Source organism: Onychomys torridus, chromosome 10, assembly GCF_903995425.1.
Source record: "Onychomys torridus chromosome 10, mOncTor1.1, whole genome shotgun sequence".
Lineage (NCBI taxonomy): Eukaryota > Metazoa > Chordata > Mammalia > Rodentia > Cricetidae > Onychomys > Onychomys torridus.
This window is the reverse complement of record NC_050452.1, coordinates 76,950,314-76,974,004: the sequence shown is the minus strand read 5'-3', so window position 1 is coordinate 76,974,004 and position 23,691 is coordinate 76,950,314. Positions and strand designations below refer to the sequence as shown.

The window sequence follows — 23,691 nt, the reverse complement described above, 5'->3', positions numbered from 1 at the left end:
CCGTCATACAGGCTCTCCAACTTTAGCATTCCACCCTGAGAGATCAAAGGAATCATTATTCTACACACACAAACACACTCTCCCTGTTGCGTACTGAAGTATACACTCTGCTTTCTTCCGTGGATTTCTGGAAAGAAATGCTACTTTGTAGCATTTACCGTTTCTTTCTCTCAGGATGCCATTACTCAGAGATTTCTGCAATGCGAGTGGACATGAGTGTGGGCTCATACCCACATTTTATTTCCCAGGCAAAGGTCTCTGTACGGGACCATATTCTCAGCAAAGGGATTTCACATTTATTTCACCATTTAGCTTGACCCATGTAGCTGCCAGATTTCAGGCCCATGTTCAGCATCTTTCACGAACAGCCTCCTTACTCCTAACCATTATCAGGAGATGTAGATGTTATCAGTCCTGTTTCTATTAATTTTGGTGTGTAGCCCCAGCCATGAAGACCCCTTCAGTTTTAGGGATCGGAAGCGCTTTACTAATTTACTAAGTTGACGGTGAAGAAGAGCAGGTGCCTGCCCCCGTGCCCAGAGGAACCGGGTTTTAGGACAGTCTGCTGGCTCTGACAACCCTTTCTGCTCCTTTCCCCACACTAACTGCTTCCTCACCACAAAGGAGAAGTGGCAAGAGGCTCAAGTCCCGAGCAGAGCTGCTGACCTAGCGCAGACAGAAACCAGCTCACCACCAGGATTTGTTCTGAATCGCATCCCACTGCTGTGGAGTCTCACCAAAGCACAGAGACGCAGCCTCATGTGAGAGCACGGTGCCAAATATGTATTTGAACATTTTCAAGAAGCAGTGCAAAATATTGGTTTTACTTATACACATGCTTAGAAAGTCTTTTGGCAAACTGACAAAATGTCTGATGCATACTTCCCAGTGAAGATGATGCTGATCTGGGCTCACTATGGCCCCAATATGCTTCCATAACCTGGAAGAAACCTTGTTCTCATCCGTTAGCCTCAGCCAAGTAGAAACTACTTTGTCGCTATCCAATTTCCTGGGAATTTACATATATATCATGTGGCTTCCTGCTCCTATGACAGGGATCTTCCCATGTCACTAGGCAGACTCCAGAAAGAAACAGATAAAGAATGTGGATTTCCTTAATAATGTCAGTCAGAACTATCTGAGTTGTCATAAATGAAAGAAAGCAAGCTGGTCATGGTTGCAAGGCATGCCTACAATCCTGGGACTGGGTATGTGTGTGGCAGGGTGGGGAACCTGAGACAAAAGGATTGTGAGTTTAATGCAGACTTGGGCTACACAGCAAGACTGTCCTAAAAAGTAAAAAAAGTGAGAGGTGAGTTATACAATGAGACATTCTCGTTTGGTTTTAGATTTCTAGGACTTCAGTTTGGTTTTGGCTTTTGGTGACTTGACGGATTCTGTTAGCCATGGAAACAAAACTCACCTAGGAGCTAAGCAAACGCTGTTACTGAGCCATATCCCTGGATATAATTTCTAGCGCTCATGGCAGAGCAGAAGTAAGTTTCCTGCAAAGTGCTCACCGCTCACTCTGAGAATGGACTGGCCTGCAGGCACGTTAAGTGAGAGGAGTCTAGGAGTTCGAATGTTCCTTCTTTTCCTCCTGTAAACAAGACTGCCAGCACCGGTTCTAACCACAGAGTCTTGGAACTGTCTGTCACACTGGTTAAGACTGTGGCTGCACTGCACGCATCTCTCCTTAAAGCAATGTGCACGGGAGTGCATCATCAAGGGAAACCAAAAGCAGAGGACAAGTTGTGTCTTTGTAAACTTGTGAATTACTTACAGTGCCTCACACATTGTCTATTGGCAATGCCCGCTGAGCAGTTTTCCAAACATGCCGAGACCCAGGACTCAGGTAAAGCACGCAGGGAGGAGGACAGGCCTGGCAGGATAGCGCAGAGAGCAAATGCATTTCTATAAACCTGATGATCTGAGCTCGATCTTCAGGCTTCCACGTGGTGCTAGGAGAGAGCCAACACCCGAAAGTCATCCCGTGACTTCCACACTTGCAATGTTGTGTAAGCGCACGGACATACATCTGCACACCAAATGAGCAAACGTTATAAAAAGTAACTTTAATCCTACCACTCATACGGCAGGGGCAGGTGTGCCTCTGTGAGTTCAAGACTAGCCTGGTCTACATAGTGAGTTCTGGGTTAGCCAAGGCTACAGAGTAAGACTGTCTAAGAAAATAAAATAAAATAAATAAAGCTTAAAAAAAAAAAAAAAGAAAGAATAGTAGATCCAATTCGGAGCCAAAGTAAGATGTCAAAGGTTACCACCACACAGTTCTGCTGTTCACTTCAGACAGGACAGGTTTGAGCTGTGACCCACTGCTTCTTTCACAGAGTTCTAAGGCATGGCTGGAGCCCTCAGGTAGATACCTGTTTCCACCAGGAGATGTAGAATGTACTCTCATTCAGACTCATAAAGTGCTATAGGAATAAAGTCTAGCACAAAACCCAGTAGCCACAGATGCAGGAAATCATAAAGAGGTACCCCAAACTAAGAACCTTGAAACAGACTTAAGCTTACATCTCATATATGTTTTTCAAGGACAGGTTTCTCTTTCCCTTTCAGTTACCATAGTAAACACAGTCACGCTCTTCTTGCCACAGCATCTTGGAGAACCCTCCCTCCTCCCGGGTCTGGGTGGGAAACTCTTATGGGAACATTAAACTGGACCCTTCTGAGAATGCCTGCAGGACATCCTCCAGAATGGGGCCATGGCTCCTCTCTCCTACAAGTATACTCCTCTGAGAACGGCACTAGATACCCCTCAGAAAGGGCCCATGGCCTCTTCCCCCTACTGAGTGGACAGACAACAAGATACTTTTGTAGTTAGCCTTCATCCTTGGATGGACCATGAACATGCCAAGAAAACTGAGCAATCAGCACCAAGAAACAAAAAACAGAGTACAGGCAACTCTAGGAAAGAAACAGGCCCAGGCGCCTAAAGACATTCACGTCTTTGGCAGCCACTTACTGTACTTGACTTCTGCAGTCTATGGCACCAGGATAATGGTTTCAAAGTAACTCTTGAAAGCCAGGTGTGGAGGCGCATGCCTGTAATCCCGGCACTCAGGAGGATTGCAAGTTTGAAACCTGCAAGGACTACAAAGTGAGATCCTGTCTCATACACACACTGTCTACAGAGAAAGGTAAACATGGGCATCAACCTAACAGATATAGAGTTCCCGAGTAACTAATGAACACACTAAACACCAACAATGCGGTTAGGTCTAGCAGTGCTTGAGATTCAGTCTCAAGTCAGTAGATTTCTCCCCAAATAGAATTTTACCTCCACCCAGGCTCTGAGCAGGAAGAAACACTCTGCCCCAAATACCTCCCTACCAGGGAGATTTGTATTTTTCTCACCAAGAGAATATGATGTTGAAACTCATGTTTAATACAATGACTGTTGTGGAATATTATTTTAACTAGGCAAAGATGTGTTACTTTTGTTTATACTACGTTTGTTTAATGACATAAGGATCTGTGTTTAATAATGTAAAGATGTGCTACATTGTTTCACTTTGCCTACCTAAGGCACCTGATTGGTCTAATAAAAAGCTGAATGGCCAATAGCTAGACAGGAGAAAAAATAGGCAGGTCTGGCAGGCAGAGAGGAAAAAATAGGAGGAGAAATCCAGGCTCAAGAGGGGAGAGAAGAAGAATGAGAGGAGGAGGAGGAGAGAACTAGGGACAAGCCCGGGGCAAGAAGCCAGGCAGATGACAGACAGACAGACAGACAGACAGACACAGAGAAGCAGTAAGATACACAAAAGTAAGAAAGGTAATAAGCCCCCCGCCCAGGCAAAAGGTAAGTAAAGAGAAACAGGTTAATTTAAGTTAAAAGAGCTAGGCAGAAATGTGCCCAAGCTAGGTCAAACATTCAAAACTAATTAAGTCTCCGTGTCAGGACATGGGAACTGGTTAGTGGGCCTGAAAGAAAAGCAAGGTACAAATAGCCATCCATAGGTATCATCTTCAAATACTAAATCCAAATACACACACAGTCAAAATATTTCAGGGTCAGAAAAGGAAGAAGTGAGACGTTTTCCTATAACCCCAAGCAGCTACAGAAGGAGCAATCCTGGGCCTGTCATCACCCCGCAGAAAATCAGATGACAATAATGGAATCTACTTGTTAGGAAGAATAAATGAAAGGATATATGGAGGAGAAAAGAACCCCAGCAAACAGTAAATGCTACCTACTAATAATACTGTTTTCATTACCATTCGCTATTATTCAGATGAAGTGGGTGGATTTCAAATATAAATGTGACATTATCAAACGAAATTCTTTGAACAGGCCATTCTTCAGCAGGTGCAAGAAATGAAAAACATTGAAAAGCATAATCCAAGAAGCACAGGAGATCAAGATAAGCCCACATAAAAACATAATCACTGATTTCTAGACAACCTAAGTGTGTGGGAAGACCTTCACACATCCAGGCATGATGCGTTTTGTTTTTTAAACCTCCCCCCACCCCGTGTGTGTGTGTGTGTGTGTGTGTGTGTGTGTGTGTGTATGTGTGTGTGTGTCACAGCATGTATATGGAGGTCAGAAGACGGCCCAGGTATAGCACCTTGCTTTCCGTCTTCTCTGAGACAGTCTCTGTCCCCATATCTCCACCTCCCAATCTGCTGGGGCAGCTCTGTGATCACAGACACTCACCGTCCTGTCTCGCTTAGACACAGGTCATCAGGCTTGTGCCAAAGCACTTCACCCCTGAGCCCTCCCTCAGCCTGTCGTGAGGCATTCTTTCAAGTGGGATGGCTTGCTTTCTGAAAAATGTTGAGGCCGTTTTCCTTCAAAGATATCTAAACACATACACCACCACCACCACCCTCGTTCCTGAATATTCTACCCTCAAATACAGAAAAACACAAGGCTTATCTACTGATGCTTCCTAACTAAACCAAATCTTAACTCTGCTCTTTAAATTTTTAACTTCTAAGTCAAAACTGGGGCAGAGGGAAGTATTTATACTTGTGAGGCTCTTAGCAGGATCTACTGAACTACATAATGAGATATCCTATTTTTTATATGAAAAAACAAAAATATTAGCTAAGAAATGTTTTAAAAAGTACTCTGTGCCTTTCTCTGTATGAAATTCTCTTGAAATCAGATTGTTCCTGTGGCAGCATCCATGCAGTCACAGCCCTGAACCTGGGGCTTTTGAAGATGCGTCTAGGACAGTTTCTTTGAGGTAGAACTAACAGTCTGAGAGCTTGTGTTCCGGAGACTTCTGCTTCCTGTCCGTATTCTCTATCACTTACATGGCCAAGCACTTTCATTACACTCATCTGTGTTCTTTCTTTCCTTCCTGACAGGTTTCCCTCTGTAGACCAGGCTGACCCACCTCTGTCCCTTCACTGAGGCCTCCAGGTGCTGAGATTACAAGTGTGCCAGCCACTTTTGAAGAAAAATAACAAAACAATGTGCTTGGGCACATGTCTGACGCCCGATCAAATTAGGTCCAAGTGTTTGGGTGTGGGAGACTTTCTCCTAAGTTCCTCCCTGCTATTTACTTACACAGACCCATTTTCTCAAAGATGAGCTCCTCAGGAGGCCCCTAAGCAGCCACACATCTCACAGTCATAGTCCCATGTGCAAGTGTCTTCAGCAGAGATCGTGGTAGAACAGTTCACAGGGGAAAATGACCAGCACACTCCTTGGGACCATGGGGACACATACACTCCTTCTGCTGCTCTCCCTGTGTCAGGAAGAGACATGCCTTTCACTGCACCAGACTGCCTCTAGGGCAGCGGTCACCCCAGTTGACACTTCTATTGAGAACTAGCAGCAGAGTCATTTTACTGATGGGAAAATGAGACCAGACCGTTGACAGGAGCAGTATATTTGGGACCTGGCAGGTTTTCACTCTTAAGCCACTTGGGAAAGTCTACAGGGGTTGTTTTGTTTCGAATTGCCCTTTTGATGAAGATATCAAATACGCACCCACTAAGGATACTAAGGATTTAAAAATCAGTTCTGTGAGGCGGACATGCAAATCTCAGGTATTGTTCAATAAGCCAGAAGTCTACTGAAAAGGAAAAATGACCAAGTTTCACAGCAAGAGAGAAAGTTGTGATGAAAACTTTCAGCGTTCCTGGGCCCTAAATTATTTACCTACTTAGTGATGAAGGCCAGACTCAGGACCTTCAGCATGCCAGGCGAGTGCCCTACCACTGTGTGAGACACATCTAGTCCTCCTGGGTTCTAAATTTTAACCACCATTTCTTAAAATTGAAGAAAAATCAATCATAATTTAAAATCCTAAAAGCATTAGCTATGCTATTTTTTTTATTTTATAAATTTTTTTTTTTTTTTTTGATTATGAGAACTTTTTACACTGGGCATTTTCAGCTTCGGTCAAAATCTGTACTCATAAATTCCCCTATATTTTCTTGAGTTCCTCCCCTGGATGTTTTAGTTTCCTCATTTGGTACTGGGGTTGAATCTAAACGTGCTGCACCACTGACTTTCTGAGCACGCTGGCATCTGGAAGGGGCACTGGCAGGCGATCGTAACTAGCATCTCAGTAGGAAGAAGTCAGATGTTTTTTAGAGAGCAGGCTTTGAACAAAAGGCCAATGTGAGGTTTTAAATGCCCCTCTTCTAAGCTTATCTGAAGCTGTGTGAGGAACAATGCACTCTGGGAAATGTAGTCTGGTGTAGAAGAGCCTGCCAGGGGAGTCTAGACTAACAGACTAACCACTAGCAGCTTAAGAGGAGTGGCTAGGCATGCTTCCATCACAAAGGAGGGGCTGAAGACAAGAAAATGTGCATGTGTCCAGAAGACAGGGAAGTGTGTATGTGTACAAAGACAGGGAAAAGTGTGTATGGTGGTATTGTGTTCCCCAAAATATTGTGCACACTAATAAACATATCTGGATGATCAGAGAACAGGACAGCCACAATAATAAACATAAAGGATAGGCAGTGGTAGCACATACCTTTAATCCTAGCATTCCAGACAGAGATCTACCTGGATCTCTGTGAGTTCAAGGATACAGCCAAGCATGGTAATTCATGCCTTTAATCCCAGAAATCCAGCCTTTAATCCCAGGGAGTGATGGCAGAAAGTAGAAAGGTATATAAGGTGTGAAGACCAGAAACTAGAAGCTTTTAGCTGGTTACACTTTCTGGCTTTCAAGAAGCAGTTCAGCTGAGATCCATTTGGATGAGGACTCAGAGGCTTCCAGTCTGAGGAAACAGGATCAGCTGAGGAACTGGCGAGGTGAGGTAGCTGTGGCTTGTTCTGCTTCTCTGATCTTCCAGCATTCACCCCAATAACTGGCCTCAGGTTTGATTTTATTAATAAGACCGTTTAAGATTCGTGCTACAAGTGTGTGTGTGCAGAGGACAGAGAAAAGTGTGTATATACAGAAAACAGGGGAAAAGTGTGTGTCCAGAAGACAGGGAAAAATGTGTGTGTGCAGAGGACAGAGAAAAGTGTGTATATACAGAAAACAGGGGAAAAGAATGTGTGTCCAGAAGACAGGGAAAAGTGTGTGTATACAGAGGACAGGGAAATGCATATGTGTGCAGAGGACAGAGAACCTTGTGTGTGTCCAAAGGACAGGCACTTTGCTGAGCGCTGGCTAGGAACTCGAGTGCTTAGGCCCCTGGGATGCCATTGTGCAACCTGGCTGTGTTTCTGCTCTTGGATCTATGTCTCCTGGAAAACTCCCAAAAGCCTGATACTTTTCCCTTTTTGGTTAAGTATAGTGGGACGGAAGTCTGGGGTCATATCATGGCAGAGTTCCCATAACAGTCAAGCTAATTTCAGTTGGATTTTCAAGCAGCAGAGAACATGGCCCAAAGGCACCTTCTCTAAAGTGAAGAATGTTGCTGACGGACTGACAGCCCAGGAAAAAGTAAGCAATTCAAAATGCCACAGTTAAAAAGGAACACGACAGAGTCCTAGGAGTCACAAGCACCTTGCCATGTTGTTTTTCCACCTAAACTGGTCACTCACCGTGGGGACAACAGGACTGATTAAAGAGGCCTGTGCTCCGAAGTTAGGACAGACTGTCCCAGCTCACTGCTGCTGACTTTACGGTGTCATGAACAGTAGACATCTCCTAAAAACCTTACTTTCAGTTTTGAATTTTGATCCTTCCTGGGGCCAGTGATGGAATAATAGTCTCTGAATGTCTAACACACTCAGGGGCAGAGTGGCAGTCAGTGCAGGGAAGGGTGACTGTTGCTCTGCAGTGTGTCGTTCTGCTAGGCCACAAAGCTCCACGTGCATGGTGGGTGCACTAACAATCTCATATAATTCCATTTTATGATGTGTTAGTGCATCAAAACTCAATGATATTTTCCAGGAAGGAGATAAAGGAAATCTCTCTAACACATGATTTTGTCACATTTACAGGTACCAACAACAGAAATACTGATGTTTAAAGCCAGAACTGTAGCTGAAGATAGTGAATTCCAACACACCTGGTTTGGGTGAGAAGGAAAGCTTTCCCTAGTTTATCCAGCCGTCAGGGAGGAAGCAAGATTGAAACCTTGGTCTTGGGAATCCCAGCTCAGGAGACTCAAGGATTCCGTCCCTGGCTCCCTTATCAACAGCCTAAAGAAGTCCCCAAACTGACCTGATTCTGTGTGCGGGGCTGGCATGAACCTGGAGAGACAGGAATGACAGGCACTTTCTTCCTGAAGCGGATGTCGAGAGTATCACACCTGTGAAGAAAAAAGCAAGAAGCTCAGCCTTGAACTCCCACGTGCTGGGATTACAGGCACATACCACCATGCCAATCAAGCTTGGTTGGTTGTGCTTAATTAATTAAAAGGTAAAGTTGGAACAAAAAATACTCTTCAAAAATTGGAAGCTATTTCTCAATGAGCCCATAAGACAGCTCAACAGTTAAGGTACCTGGCACCTAAACCTGATGATCTGAATTGGACCCCTGGGACCCACATGGTGGAAGGAGAGAGCCAATTCCTGCAAGCTGGGCTCTGACTTCCATAAGCATGCATGCAGGTACCCCTCCCCCAACAGACAGACACAAATAATAAATAAACATCACTTTTTAAAACTCTCATATTGCATCTTCAACAAGTCTTAGTTGTGTGATGTATCAGATGGTAGACACACACACAAGCTTACTGGGGAAGAAACCTTTAAACCAGCAACTTAACAGCACTATGAGGAATTCAAATGGCAGTAGAGAGAAAAAAAAGACGGTAAAGATGTGTCCTAAATGTGATTTCCGAGTACGGCTTAAGTGGGTCTTATGTAGCACAGGCTGGCCTTGAACTTGCTATGTAGCCGATCCTCCAGCATCCACCTTCCAAGTGCTAGGACTACAGAAGTGAGCCACCACAGCCCGTTATAGAATGCTGGGGATCCTATAAACAAATCCACAAAAATGATACCAAACAGCTCTTGTCTTACAGAGCTTAATGTTCTCATGCCAGATTACATTTCCAACATTCAGAAATGCTAGACAAATGTTCTACTAACAGAACTATACCTGATCTTAATTATATTTTAAATATATTATCTGATACCTACAACAATCATTTGCAAATGTTCAGTTAAATTCAAAGCAAATTAATAACATGAAATTCACCAGGATCATGCCTCTAAATCTCATCAAATGAAAATTGAATATACACATTCTCCTTAATTTGTAAGTATATATTTCAGAGAAATTTTAACATATGGAACAGGAGATAAGCACCAGAACTTTCCTAGCATGTATGTGTATAATAGCAAAACAAAACAAAACAAAAATATGGTATTTTTAACGAAAGAATTAGTAACTACTTTGGGGTTGGTATCATTCTGAACTGAAAAAGCCAATGAACCACATACACAGGCAACAGCACTTCGGGAGGTGGAGGCCAGGACCAGAATTCAAGGCCATCCTCAGCTACACAGGAAGTTGCAGGCTTGGCATGGGCTCCATGAGACCCTCTGATACAAAGACAAACAGAACATCTAGGTAAGTGTCACCCAACTCCAGAACCAAATGTAGGTTATTCCTATTCCACACTTTCAACTCCTGCCCTCTGTAACTGCACATGTCGATTTTGCCTTCATCATTATTATTTTAAGTATATCATATATTTATGTATCTTTCAACAAGATGATATTCTAGTTTCTTTGCATATCCATAAAAATGTTGTGTAGGACTTCATGTTTCTATCCAATATTACAATTCCAAGACTCATCCATTCAATTTTCATGGTGATCCAAATGTCTTCTCTACAATGTGCTTAGCAATTACACTCTCATGAGCAATAATGGTTCATATTTAGTGATAGCCTCTCACTCCCTTAATTTTAGGATATAAAATGGCCTTCAACTGCAATCTTAATTTGCATCTTCTTGCTCATTAATGATGCTGCATGGTCCACCGTTCTCATTGGCTAACTCATACCTTCTCTTTGGTGAAAGGCCTGTCGCTCTTTTGCTCTTTCTTCCTGGGCTGTTTTCCCTCCACTTTACACATGCTGGTTATCTGGTTTTGCTAGTTCTGAATGGCCAGGCCCACACAGGTATCAGATAAAGTAGAAGCAGGAAGCCAGACAACTGGAGAGAGCCAGCTATGGGCCAGTGTTTTCCTGACTCCTTCCTTCTGAGCAGCATGCAATCTACAGACACTGTGAAGCACAGACATAAAATACAATAATGGAGCTTTCAAAGCTTTCATTTCAGCAGAAGTTCGGCCAGAAGAAAGAAATGCTTAGGAAATGATGTCAGTGCATTCCACCTGTAGCCTACAACATAATTTCAAGGTGTCAAGTTTTCAACAGGCCACAATTTAGACAGTATTTCCACTGCAGCTCTTATAGTTTACATATTTTTATTTCATGCTTTGCTCACCTCTGATTTAGAATACGTCTGGTACAGTGTCAAAGGGTTGAGTATTTTTAAATGCACAAATGTTCATACATAAAAATCTGAATTTCAAAACTATGTTATATAAATTAGAAGCAGTCTCCTGGACTCCAGATTTAGCTAAATGTTAGCTATGCCTTGATCTCAGTAAAGTCTAAGGGGCTTAGAATCAGTTAACTCTTTGTAGTTTGTAGATCAATGGAAAAAAAATACTGTTTCTCTGTCTTTAGCAATTTTCAGGAGTCTCTGAGTTTTAAAAAAGTGGACCATTAAATAATAACAAAATGCTCATTTTCTGAAAGAAACTTTTAATAAGCAATTTTATAGCCGACCGTGGCTCTTCTGGGACACCTGCCAGATCATGTCATGAAAAGCACCCAGGAAACAAACAAAAGACCGCATGAAATCTGTGGCCCTCTACCGCTGACCTGATCCCGTGAGCCATCAGAAGAGGGCTGTAGAAGCAAATGGTAACCCGTCCCCCCCCACCCACACCCACACACACTGTGTTGGTTTCAGAGTCACATATGGGTCTAAGTCTCTATCACTAAGCAAGGGCAGTGCTGGTAAGTCCCATTTCTGTCTCCTCCCAATAAAATAACAACTACTGGCGGACAGTCTCCAAGTACTAGAAGATAAGCGACCCTTTGCCTTAACATTCCCGTAGGTTTCTGCTGCTAGGACCCTCCCATTCAAACTGAGCACAGTCCTATTAGATTTCTCCCCTGCACCACACCACTGAAACTTAAAGGTAGCGGACCATCTACCAACCTTCCCTGAGCTATGGGCAGTGGCACCTGCATGACTCCTGCACATTGATCCACTCCCTTCCCTGTGCTCACTCTCTCAGCTTGATCCCATTCGTTGGCAACTCCCTTCCTACCTCCTTGACTGATCCCTACTTCTCCACCTCTAAAGTCTAGTTCTTCCCCTCCCTATACTCCATCAGCAGAGACTACTGAGAATTCCCAAAGTACACTCTGAATCTCTTCACACACACACACACACACACACACACACACACACACACACACACACACAGTACCTATGCTGGTCAAAGTCCATGGCTGCTGAAGTTTGGGATCTGACCTACCGATCTCTGCACTGGCTGTATTCTAGTCCTTTCTCATGAAAGTAATGAGGATGATCAGACCACCTGGCCTACATCGTACAGCATCTTCTCGTTGTCCTCAATAAGAACCTACGCTGTCATAAAAGAGTCAATATGACATTCCCTGCTTTTGCCATCACTTTCCACCACTTTCTTACATTTTGTGGACCTGGCACATCCTGCCTCAAGGGCTTCACTGGCTGCTGTCTATGAGCGTCCTCATGAGACATTGTTTCTGCGCAGGCCTTCCCATTTTCCGGTCATTGCTCACATGTCTCCGGGGCAGTCTTTCCAAGTCTGCCCTCGGTTCCCTCACTCCTGATTTTTCTCCAACATGACCAGCTAACTTCTACTCCTGCTTTTCCTAACTCCCCCTTCCCACACAGACATAAAAAGTAAAATCCATGGCAGCAGAAATTTGTTTTGTTTGGTATTACATCTTCACCGCCTAGGGCAGGAGAGAGGGTAGCCAGGGCAGGCAGCTAATAAGAAAATGTATAACTAGTAGGGCAATACAAAGGCCAAATTTTATAAAAACAAGATCATCTAAATAATCGTGGAACTTTTAAGATGTAAGTTAATCGCTCTAAAATCCCTTTAAAATATAAGATAATGACAATCTTGAGGCCAGCAGTTGACACAGCAGGTGTACCCTGAGTCACAATAGAAAAACACTCCCCCAAACTGAGGCTTATTTTCTACTAACTGCTGCTGCATCTGACAACAGGCAGCTTGCAGAGGCACACCACCAAAACAGGGAAATATTGTAAAGGAAACGAGATCTTTGTAAAAGGAGAAGAGCGGTCTAAAAGAAAAGACAGAACTTTTAAATATGTTTTAAACGATTTGCTTGGAAATGATTTTAAACTTACAGAAAAGTTCCAGGAGCTCTTTAACAACACACAAACTGCAATGATAACCAGGCTCACCTATTACTAGTTGCCTGTTTTATTTTAATCTGTGCTCATCTGTTCTTACCCACCCCACCTTCCCCAGGATAAATCTCAGGCATCACCGGAATCACCGCCCTTTGCTTCGAAGCCCGGCCATGAACTCCAGCTAATCAAAGTTGTTACAGTAACTTTCTCTATCTGTCCCTCAGTCTGTGCAGTCAAATTGCTCAGCTGGTCCAATAACGTCCTTTCCAGCACTTTCTCTCAATCTGGCACCCAATGGAATAGAAGCACCACACTGCCAGTCCATGCCTATCTCCTCGCCTTCAGTGTGATAAAGGATCCTTCTACAGTCTTAATCATTTACAGAACTAACTTATTCATAAAGCAGCCCTCTCTCCATGCTGCTCCTTAAAAAAAAAAAAAAAGTAGACCATTCTTGATTTAGGATTTGCCTGGTGGTTCCTCCTAATTTGAGGTCATGCCACTTTGGGAAGAGATGAGGGTGTGTCCCTTCAGGGTGTCATAACTGCAGTCACATGGTGACCATCTGTTCCATATGGTTCCTGCATCCTACCGATGTATAATGGCTAGTTTATTCCTTGCAGCTAATACAGTCTGTGAGGAAATGCTGTAAGTCCATGGGATGACCTTTCCCTGGTCAGTGTTCCCCCAGTTTGGTTTTGATTCCTGACGTTCCGAATCATCACTAGCCATGCAAACTGACTACAGATCAATGACTTCCAGCTCTTGAACTTGAATTCTACTGTAAGTAAGAGCCCCACCCCATCTATTTGCTTATCAATCAGTTGATTATGGTATGGACTCTTATTTTGTTAATGTGAATGCTTATTTTAATTTTCATTTATGTGTACATGTGTGTGTCCTTGTGAGGGTATGTCGTGTGTGGATGCCTGTAGACGTCAGGAGAGGGTGCCAGACCCCTGGAGCTGGGGTTAGAGGCATTTGTGAACTGATCATCTCTCTAGTCCCACAGATTCCATTTTTAATGTTTTCCAATATATTCACACATGAGAATATACTGGTTTTAAAAATAATGGATTAATCTGGTGCTTTCAACTCCAATCTATCCCCCAAAAGATTTATTTTTGCCTTCTCCTATCCCATATTTGTATATCTCTCCTTTCTCAAGAAAAGGCTTATTCCAACAGCTTCAAAATTCCATCTTTAATGTCCCTAAAATATTTTGTCCACATAAATGCAAAAAGTAAACATAATAGAAAGAGTTGAGGATTTTCATGTCCCCCGACCTCCACTCAAGCTGAGGGTAAATGCTCAAGCACTGTGTTAATTTTTAATGTGGACACAGTACTGATTTAAAATATAATCTAGTTCACTAGTCTTAGCAATTTAGGATTTTTCTAACTCCCATTCTCATCTAAATATAAAAAGTAACAGGCTTGGAAAAGTTTAAACTATAGAAAAAGATGTAACTTTCAAGTCCCTTCCATATGCCTCTGACCAATACCTACCTCCCTGTCCCGTCTTTCGATGAACTCCGGCTGATGTGTGTACACTTTTGTTTCCCTTTTCCTTCTATAAGGAAATATGCTCCTATCCATATCTAAATGCGCTCGTTTATGTTGCTGTCCAGTCTGGAGACCTGTGCAAATCACCTTACACAGCAGCAGTGCCAGGACTCCAAAGCCAAGCAGTAAGAGATGACTGGAAACAGTGCCCTGTAGACTCACACATCAAGAACTTTTCACAAAATAGTGCTTTGCTTTATTTTTTTGAGGCAGAGTTTCTCTGTGTAACAGTCCTAGCTGTCCTGGAACTCGATCCGTAGACTGGGCTGGCCTCAGACTCACAGAGATCCACCTGCCTCTGCCTCCCGAGTGGTAGGATTAAAGATGTGCACCACCACCGCCCAAACATTTAACAAAATATTAGCAACCCGAAACTCACAATACACACTTAAAAGTATAAACCATAAGAGAAAATGAAATCACCAGTCTCAACAATGATAGCAAAAACCCAACACACAACACAACTATGCAGCCTGGACGACAGAATGAGACCCTGTCTCCAAAAAACCAGCCAAACACACACCCAGTGGATCACAGATGTGATTGTTAATCTGGGAGATTCTAGGAGATTCCACGGCCACAGCACATCCTCCCAGGAAAGCTGCAGGCATCAAGTTGACAGAGATGCTCCTGACAGCAGCAGGTGGCCTAGTTGGAAGGCAGGGCTGCCTGCAGCCAGTGGCACGCAGATAACTCCCTTGCCTGCCCCAGCAGCCCACTATGGCGGCCCGCTATGGCAGCCCGCTATGGCAGCCCACTATGGGGCAGGACAGTTTGGTGTCTGCCCTGGTGTGCTTAGGCTTTGCTTTGGCCCAATGTTCCTTCCCTATCCTCCCATTACACAGCTTTTGAAATGGGAATGTTTACTCTGTGCTGGTGCATATTAAAAGTGTGTTGCCTGTTTGTTCGTTTTTTAATAGGGACTCACAATTAAGAGATCAGAATGAAGAGCTTCAGAAAAGAGTTTTGAACAGTACTAGGACTGACAAAGACTGGGGGGACTTTAGAGGTGGGCTAAACACATTTTACATCCTGAGATAGAAAGGAAACTTGAGTGACCAGGTTGTAATGTTAGGATAGAAGTGTCAAGTTCAGGTGTCAGGTGTCAGGTAGCCGGGTTGTGACGGTTAATGATCACTATTGTCTTGGCTGCATTTGGAATCACCATGAAAACCCACCTCTAGGTGTGCCCCTGAGGCTGTTTCCAGAATGGTTTGATTGGGAAAAATCACCCTGAACATTGGTGGCACCATGCCAGGGGCCGGGGCCCAGACCAAATAAAAAGGGGGAAAGGAGACTCCGCCCCCCTAGTGAATCTCCCTGTGCCGGACTGTACATGCGATGTGGCCGGCTGTGGCCCACTCCTGTCGGGGTGCCTCTGACTTCACTTCTACTCTTTAAAAGGCACTTACATAACTGAGAAGAAGCTATAACCTGGGAGGAAGCATTTGTAAACCATGTAACAAGCTGTATTCAACATCTGTAACAAAATATCAACTCAATTTAAAAGGAAGAAAGCAAACAAGCCCGTGTTTGGTGTGTAAGTAGTGCACAGCAACTGTTGTGGTATGCACATGGGTGCCTGCAGAGACCAGAGGTCAGCTACGGGTGGGTGCCTTCCCAGTGGTTCCTCCACCTACTTCACTCATTCATTCATTTGTTCTTCATTCATTCCTTTGAAACAGATCTCCCACTGAAGGTGGAGCTCACTGATGGAGGTGGACTAGCTGCCCAACCTGCCCAAGGGATCCTCCTTGCCTTTGTCTACTCAATACTGGGATTATTGCCCATGTTGTTGTGCCTGGTCTTTTCCACAGGTGCTAGGGACCCAAACCAAGGCCCGCATCCCCGCACAGCAGGCACTTTACCAAGGAAGCCATCTCCAACTTCTAAAAAGTTTATTATTTATTTATTTGTTTTGTTTTGTTTTTTTTTTCAAGACAGGGTTTCTCTGTGTAACTTTGGTGCCTTTCCTGGAACTCACTTGGTAGTCCAGGCTGGCCTGGAACTCACAGAGATCCACCTGCCTCTGCCTCCCGAGTGCTGGGATTAAAGGCATGTGCCCCTGCTGCCTGGCACCATCTCCAATTTTAAGAGGAAGGAAATGCCAACACAAAGCTACAGAAAGGAAACACACACATGAGGTGGCTGGGCTGCCTTCCTGACTATTCAGGGAGAGCTGCTACTGCACCTTGAGTCCGGGAAGACCAGAAAGAGGCTTGGGGTGGAGGAGCCTGAAGAACTGAGCTGGCTGCGAGGAACATGGCCCTCATGAGCCAAACAGTAGCAGAAAGCAAGCTCTAGAGTGTGCAGTGACCTGGTCTGGGATCTGTGCAGAGCGCTAATTCAGTCACTGTGTCCTTCCTGGTCACGGGGGTCAATCAAGACATCTCACCTTTTTCTCTAAACACACATACGTCCCTCTCCTCCATCAAGCAGAAACAAGTTGGCTCAGTTTAAGCTCTAAAATACCAACAAACAATCATAAGAGAACTGGAATGCTCAGTGCCCAGAGTCTGTCTGCACGGCGGCTCGGCCTCTGGCTTTGGTAGTCAACTAGCATCGGGCTTTTCTTCCACAGGAATAGCTGCCCCTCCTTAGCGCCAGGTGCTCTGGTGCACACTGCTGAGGCAGGACCGCCAGGAGTCCCAGGCCAGGCTAGACAGCAAAGCCTTGTTTCAAATAACCATGAACCAAACAAACAGAAAAGATGCACTGGCAGGGTTATCTCTCTCTTTTTAAGTATAAGCAGGAACAGAACAACAACAAAATAGGCTTACCAAAGAGATGTTCTAAACATTTCTAGGAAGGGTGTGTAGCTTTTGATTTCTGCTTCGCTGGGAATAGCCCTCAATGCACAAAGAAAGAACTTCAAGGCTACTGTCTTATATCACATCTCTGTATCCCTATTCTGGGAGGGACCAATATCTGATCTGAGCAGGGCTGATCTAATCCAGTCTTAAGCAACTTTAATAGCAGGAGACTCAAAAAGCTATGTCCAAAACCTGATGCCCAGCCCAGCCTGGAGGCACAGGCCTGTAACCACAGCCCTGGGAGGCTGAGGCAGAAGGGTAGTAACTCCAACACCACCCTGGACCACAGAGTGAGACAGTCTCAACAATGAGTAATTCCTGCTAATAAGACCCAAGAGCAGCCGGGCGGAGGCCTTTAATCCCAGCACTCAGGAGGCAGAGCCAGACTGATCTCTGTGAGTTCAAGGCCAGCCGGGGCTACCAAGTGAGTTCCAGGAAAGGCACAAAGCTACATAGATAAACCCTGTCTCGAAAAAACCAAAAAAAAAAAAAAAAAAAAAGACCCAAGAGCAGCACTTGCTCCTGCTGCTTAAGCTCCCCGAGTTCGCTACCGACCTTCCCTCGTGGTCCCTCCAAGTCCAACCGAAAGTCACGCCAGGACACCTTGCGCTGGGAAGCCCACACTTAACATGGAGTGCCCCAACCACCATGCCTTCCCCTTGCTTCCTGTCACTCCCAACTGCAGGTTCGCCTCCAGCAAGGTGACATGAGGACCTCAGGCCTAAAGTGCTTTCTCACATCCTCTGATTCTGCAAGGAAGCACATTCCCTGCAGAGCTCACTTGGTCTAGGAGCACCAGTTCCCCGTTGTTGAAGACCGTAGTGGGAAGCATCAGCACTCTCGTGATGTTGCAGGGGTGCCAACAGGGCAGGCTGATGGTTACTCATTAACCCTGGAACTGATCTTTACCCTGAGAAGGCATTTTGCAGGACAGACTGTCAAGCTAACCCTGTTTCTCCCCCTGCTCCCCAGGGTGGATGACCAGAGTTTTCTAGATTTCTCTGTCATACTGCTGCTGTCCGTTCCTCTTCCACTACCTCAGCCCTGTTCACAGCCAAGTGATGATAAGTAAACTTCTGTTGTTATGCTTTTGGAGGTCCCTAGTCTGGTCCCTGTCTAGACCCTTCCTAATACCGGACCTACTTTCAATCACCACTCCCAATCCCAAAGAGTGATGGCAAGCCATTATCCAGACCCCAGGACCCCAGGACCACTCAGGACTGTCAGAGCTAGCTAGTGGCCACCCATACAGATCCATCCAGGTATACAGCTATGCTTCTGTTCATGTTTAGGGATCCACACATCCCTACTACAGATTCCATGTGTATCTTCATCTGAATTCTCAAGCAGCAGCAGCTGGGCACAGGGCTCCAGCTGTTCTGCCCCTGGCCTGGCCTCCAAAGCCCCTCATCCCCTGTACTCACTAGACGGGCTGCAGCTCCCTGCGCATCCAATCTCCCACTAGCCATCTCCCCAGCTCTGAAATTCCTGTGTTCTGGCCAACAACAAATAACAGTGAAGCTTTAAAGAAATTTGACAAGCAGTAAACATGCAAAGATGAAAAGAAGAAAAGAAAAAAATCTAAATGGCATGAAACTGAAATACTGTGTGATGAAAGAGTAACATAATACACGAAGGGTTGCTGGGTATTTCTGTGCCGAGTTTTATTTTTCAATCACCAGACTACAATTCTACAATCTGTAAATATAGAGAAAAAACAGTGGTTGTGTGTGTGTGTGTGTGTGTGTGTGTGTGTGTGTGTGAGAGAGAGAGAGAGAGAGAGAGAGAGAGAGAGAGAGGGAGAAAATTTGACTGAATGCATTTTGTAAAGTGATTCTACTGCAGAATATTGAAATGACCATCTGGTTCTCAAGTTTTAGCAGAAATCTTAATACAGAACAGACACAGTAAAATGGAACAATAAAACAACGTATATATTTGATCACATAAATCAATGTCTCTTGCAAACCAGTGCTGAAAGTCCAGCACAGTGGAGCATGCCTTTAATCGCAGCACTCGGGAGGCAGAGGCAGGTGGGTTTCTGTGAGTCTGAGGCCAGCCTGGTCCTCATACAGAATTCCATCCAAGCTAGTCAGGCTACACAGTGAGACCCTGTCTCAAAAAAACAAAAAATAAGTAAGTAAAATTCCCGAGACTTCTAAGTCCATTAGAGCCTTCAACTTCATCAAAATTCTGTTTTCTTATGACTATCGTGCTGATGATATTGTTCTGGTTTCTTGTTTTCTTTACAAGTTTGATACCCATCTAAAGAACAAACAGCAAATGATCTTCTGTACAAGCAATAAACACCATGCAGCCAAGATTCAGGGAGGGAAGAGCATGCAGGACAAGTGTTAACAGGCTGAATCGGGAATGCCACACACCAGTGAGGCAGGAAGCCAAGGACACTTAGGAGCAGGTACTGCTGCACAGCTGATTCTTCATAACGGAAACGAGCAGACACGAGCTTGCTAGTCAAGAAACAGCATCTCACCAACTTCATATTTTTCAGCATATGAAGTGGGCACTTAATAAACATGTGCTCAGGGGGGAAAGGATTCAGGCTATAGTAATGGTGTGTCACTCGTCCTGCAACACAACTAACCACTGGGGAGGAACCTGTGCTCAGAAGCGCTAGGTAGAGTGAGCTCCAAGACAGGATCCAACCCAAGCAGTTCCCTGCAAAATGCACCTCACAGCACAGACTTGCTCAGTTCACACTCTCGTCAAGCCATTATTTGTCATTTAATTTTATATTCCTATAAAATTTTATATTTCCTATGGAGAGCAGATCACGTCCTGAGTCAATGTGTAGCTCTGACCCGAGCACAGCCATGTCCAGGACCCCAGGGCCTTCCTGAGTCAGGTTCCCGGGAAATGGCAGGACCTTCCCCTGGCCCAAGTACAAATGCTGACCAATGTTGACAGTGTAGGCAGGAAGCCTCAACCTCAGCTTCCTCTTCCCAGGTGCTCACAGCTTGAGCCTGGTCCCCAACAGAGACTCGCTGACCCTCCTCCTCGTGATAAGTGCAGATAATACTCTGAGTATCGAGCTGCATAGTGTGTGCCCTCCGTGAGTGCAGGCACAACCCACCCAGTCCCAGCTGTTCTATACACAAGTCTCTTCTCATAGTGTCTCTCATTTCTTTATTCCATTGTCACCCTAGTTGGGTTTCCAGGACCACGTTACACTGTGCTCTGCATTTCCGCAATCTAACACTGTTTAAATTTCCCTGCAGTCTACTTTACCACCTAGTTGTTTGGGGAGGGCCTCACCGAGGGAAGCCAAGACAGGAACTGAAGCAGAGACCGTTCCATCAGCAGTGCTGCTTACTGGCCTGATCTCCATGGCTTGCTCAGCCCAGTTTCTCATGTAACTCAGGACCACCTGCTCAAAGGTGCCAACACCCTCAGTGGCCTGGGCCTTTCACATCAGTCATTAATCAAAATGCCCCTGAGGCTTGCCCACAGGCCAACCTGATGGAAGCAGTTCCTCCGTTGAGGGTCCTCGTCCCAGGAGATTCCCGTGCACGTCAAATTAATTTTAAAAAAGCCAACCAGTACAAGAAGGAAGTTAAAAAGGAGGGGGCATAAACAGGGCCATCAGCTTACATACCAGACTATGTAAGAAGATTCTCAAACTTTAAAACTCAAGATTATTATTAACTGTAAGCCACGATCAGCACTAAGAACACCTAAGTAACAATTAGACGGTGGGGTGCAAACAGTGTTTTCTGTGAAAATTGTGCCTCTTAAAGGAACTCTTCACTCTCAGGTGACTCACCACACAAAGCAACAATTACACTCTGGGGTCAACTCTAGCTAACCTGGGCATCAACAAAACTGCTAAGAGCAGAGGCTGGAGGACAGAGTTCCTGTCTAACAATCCGCAACCCCAGGAAACAACCACTGAAATGTTGTAAAAGAAATGTTCATGTTGGGGCTTCCCTCCCATGTGTCAAGCCTTAGGGCTGATCCCCGCAGAGGGAAGAGAAGAGAGAATTAGTCAAGATGAGAAAAACTCAAAATATATGAAAACATACATAAAGTCAACATCTTTCTTAAAAAGATCCGCCGCTCATCTCCAATCCAAGCTGATGAAGACAGAGCAATGCATCATCTTCCTGGGACTGCAATGGGTAGCTCCGCCCCTATCCTGCCCCAAGCACACAGGTGCATGCCAGTGGCCGCCATGGCCTTGAAGCATATTTTCAGCAGCTGCTATGCCTTCCCTGGCCTCCCCATCTCCTTCTGAGAGAGTATAGACACCTATGCCAGCCCATGTATGCTTATATAACCTAAGACAAGCTGGGCGACACCCCGCTTATTTACTGGCATGAGTCAGATGTTAATCTAGTTCTCTGTGGAGAATGAGGTGGGGAACACAGTGGATATTATGATACAATTCCCATTAACATGTTGCACAACTAATACTAACTCCAAAGATTTCTAGTCTTCATAGGTTTGGAGGATATGCTTCAGGCTAGACTAGGTACCCTCTGGCATCTAGTGGAGTGACCCAGACCACCCATTACACAGAAAGAATGCACCTGCCCTCTCCCGCCTCCCGCCACACCCCACCGTCCTTTCTTTTTCCCCTGGGACATTTAAGCAGACCACTGACAGCCACCTCAGCAACTCTACATTCCATAAAGTCCTCAAATTCTTTTAGTACTACTCTACTTAAAAGAAATAAAAATACTCTACACACTGGAACTTCAGAAATTAAAAAGAAAACACATCTAGCAATATATCAATTTTCATTTTGGCCAAAGACACAAGTCATCTCATTCATTCTGTAGGTTGACAAATTAAATGAAATACTCAAAACATATCATTTATCAAATAGACTATGTTATCTTCAAAGGTATAGCCTGAGAATACATATCTGTAGGTTCGGCATCCACAGATTCAACCAAGCTTGGATGGAAGCATGAAAGGATGGGAATAAGACTGCTCAGAGCATGCTTTTATGGCAGAGTGCCTCCCTAGATGTACAAGACCTTGGATTCAATATCTGGTGCCACAAAATACACAATGTGTCTACACTGAACATGTAAAAACTTTGTTTTCTTGTAATACTCTCCTAAACACTATAGTACAAGGAGCATTCACTCAGTGTTTCTATGGTATTGGGTATTTTATTTTAGGTATTTTATCTATAGCTGTGTATAAGTTAAATGCAAATACTATACCATTTTATAAAGAATTAGAGCCGGGCAGTGGTGGCGCACACCTTTAATCCCAGCACTCGGGAGGCAGAGCCAGGCAGATCTCTATGAGTTTGAGGCCAGCCTGGTCTACAGAGTGAGTTCCAGGAAAGGCACAAAGCTACACAGAGAAACCCTGTCTTGAAAAACCAAAAAAAAAAAAAAAAAAAAAAAAAAAAAAAGAATTAGAGCACCTTAGATTTTTATATCCATGAAGTCCTGGAGCTAACTTTCAGCAGATTCTGAGGAAATGCAGAGACTAAGTGGTCATCCTGGAATAGTGTGTGATGCTCCTTAAGAAACTAACACGGGGGGGGGGGGGGGGGGGGGAGAGAGGCGGGGAGATGCTCAGCAGGTAAGAGCACTTCCCACTCTTGCAGAGTATCCAGGTTCAGTTCCCATCACCAACATTGGGCAGCTCATAAGTGCCTGTAACTCCAGCTCCAGGGAACCAGATGCCTCTTCTGGCTTTCCATAGGCATGCATGTACATGACATGCACTCACAAAGACATGCACAGAAGCACATACATAGATGCATAAATAAAATAAAAATAAATATTTCTAAAAGAAATTAAAATCAGGATTATTTATGAGCCAACAATCCTTCTGAAATATAAGGAACTAAGATGACCTCACAATGTTACCACAGACATGAATGACATCACAAAGATTGGCTGTATAGTCACTGCAATGTTACCAAAGCTATGAATGAAATCACAAGGGTGTGTGTATGCTCACTGCAACATTACCACAGATAAGAAAGGCTCTAGATGTCTGTTGATGCTTGAGTAAACAAAAACAAAACTGATATGACACCCATCTGCAGAAGCTAACTACCTACCTACCTATACATACATTATTCAGCCCTAAAAGAGGAATCTTGCCATTTGTCACAGCATGGGTAAAGCTGATGGGCATTATTCTATGTAAACTAACCAGACACAGAAAGAGGAAGAACAGCGCAGGATTTCATTTGCATATAGAATCTCAAAAAGTAAAGATTAAACACACAGGTGGAATTTAAATGGCAACTATAAGACAGAGGGGTGGTAGGAAACAGGAAGATGTACGTCGAAGGAATCAAGGAACAGATCATAATGAAGAAGGCTAGGGTTCCAATGTATATAAAGGACTCATGGAATAAAATTATACCGCACATGAGAGTCTTGCTAAATGAATAGATTTCAGTTACTCTTCACTGTCATAAAAATAAAAACAAAGGATCTGGGGACATGGCTGCATC

The 23,691-nt window shown here is 44.3% G+C and overlaps 1 protein-coding gene across 5 annotated transcripts in view; it reads right to left on the bottom strand.

Moving 5' to 3' along the window:
- The window catches only part of Wdfy3 (WD repeat and FYVE domain containing 3), a 248,435-nt gene that overhangs the window by 213,446 nt on the left and 11,298 nt on the right, over positions 1-23,691 (bottom strand). For all 5 annotated transcript variants that reach the window (XM_036200777.1, XM_036200773.1, XM_036200776.1 and 2 more), the window contains exon 2: positions 8,616-8,703. Coding sequence is in view for 4 of the 5 variants with exons in the window: in XM_036200773.1 (XP_036056666.1) it covers positions 8,616-8,640 (25 nt within the window). In the remaining variant the exon portion in view is untranslated. The remainder of the gene's footprint in view (positions 1-8,615; positions 8,704-23,691) is intronic.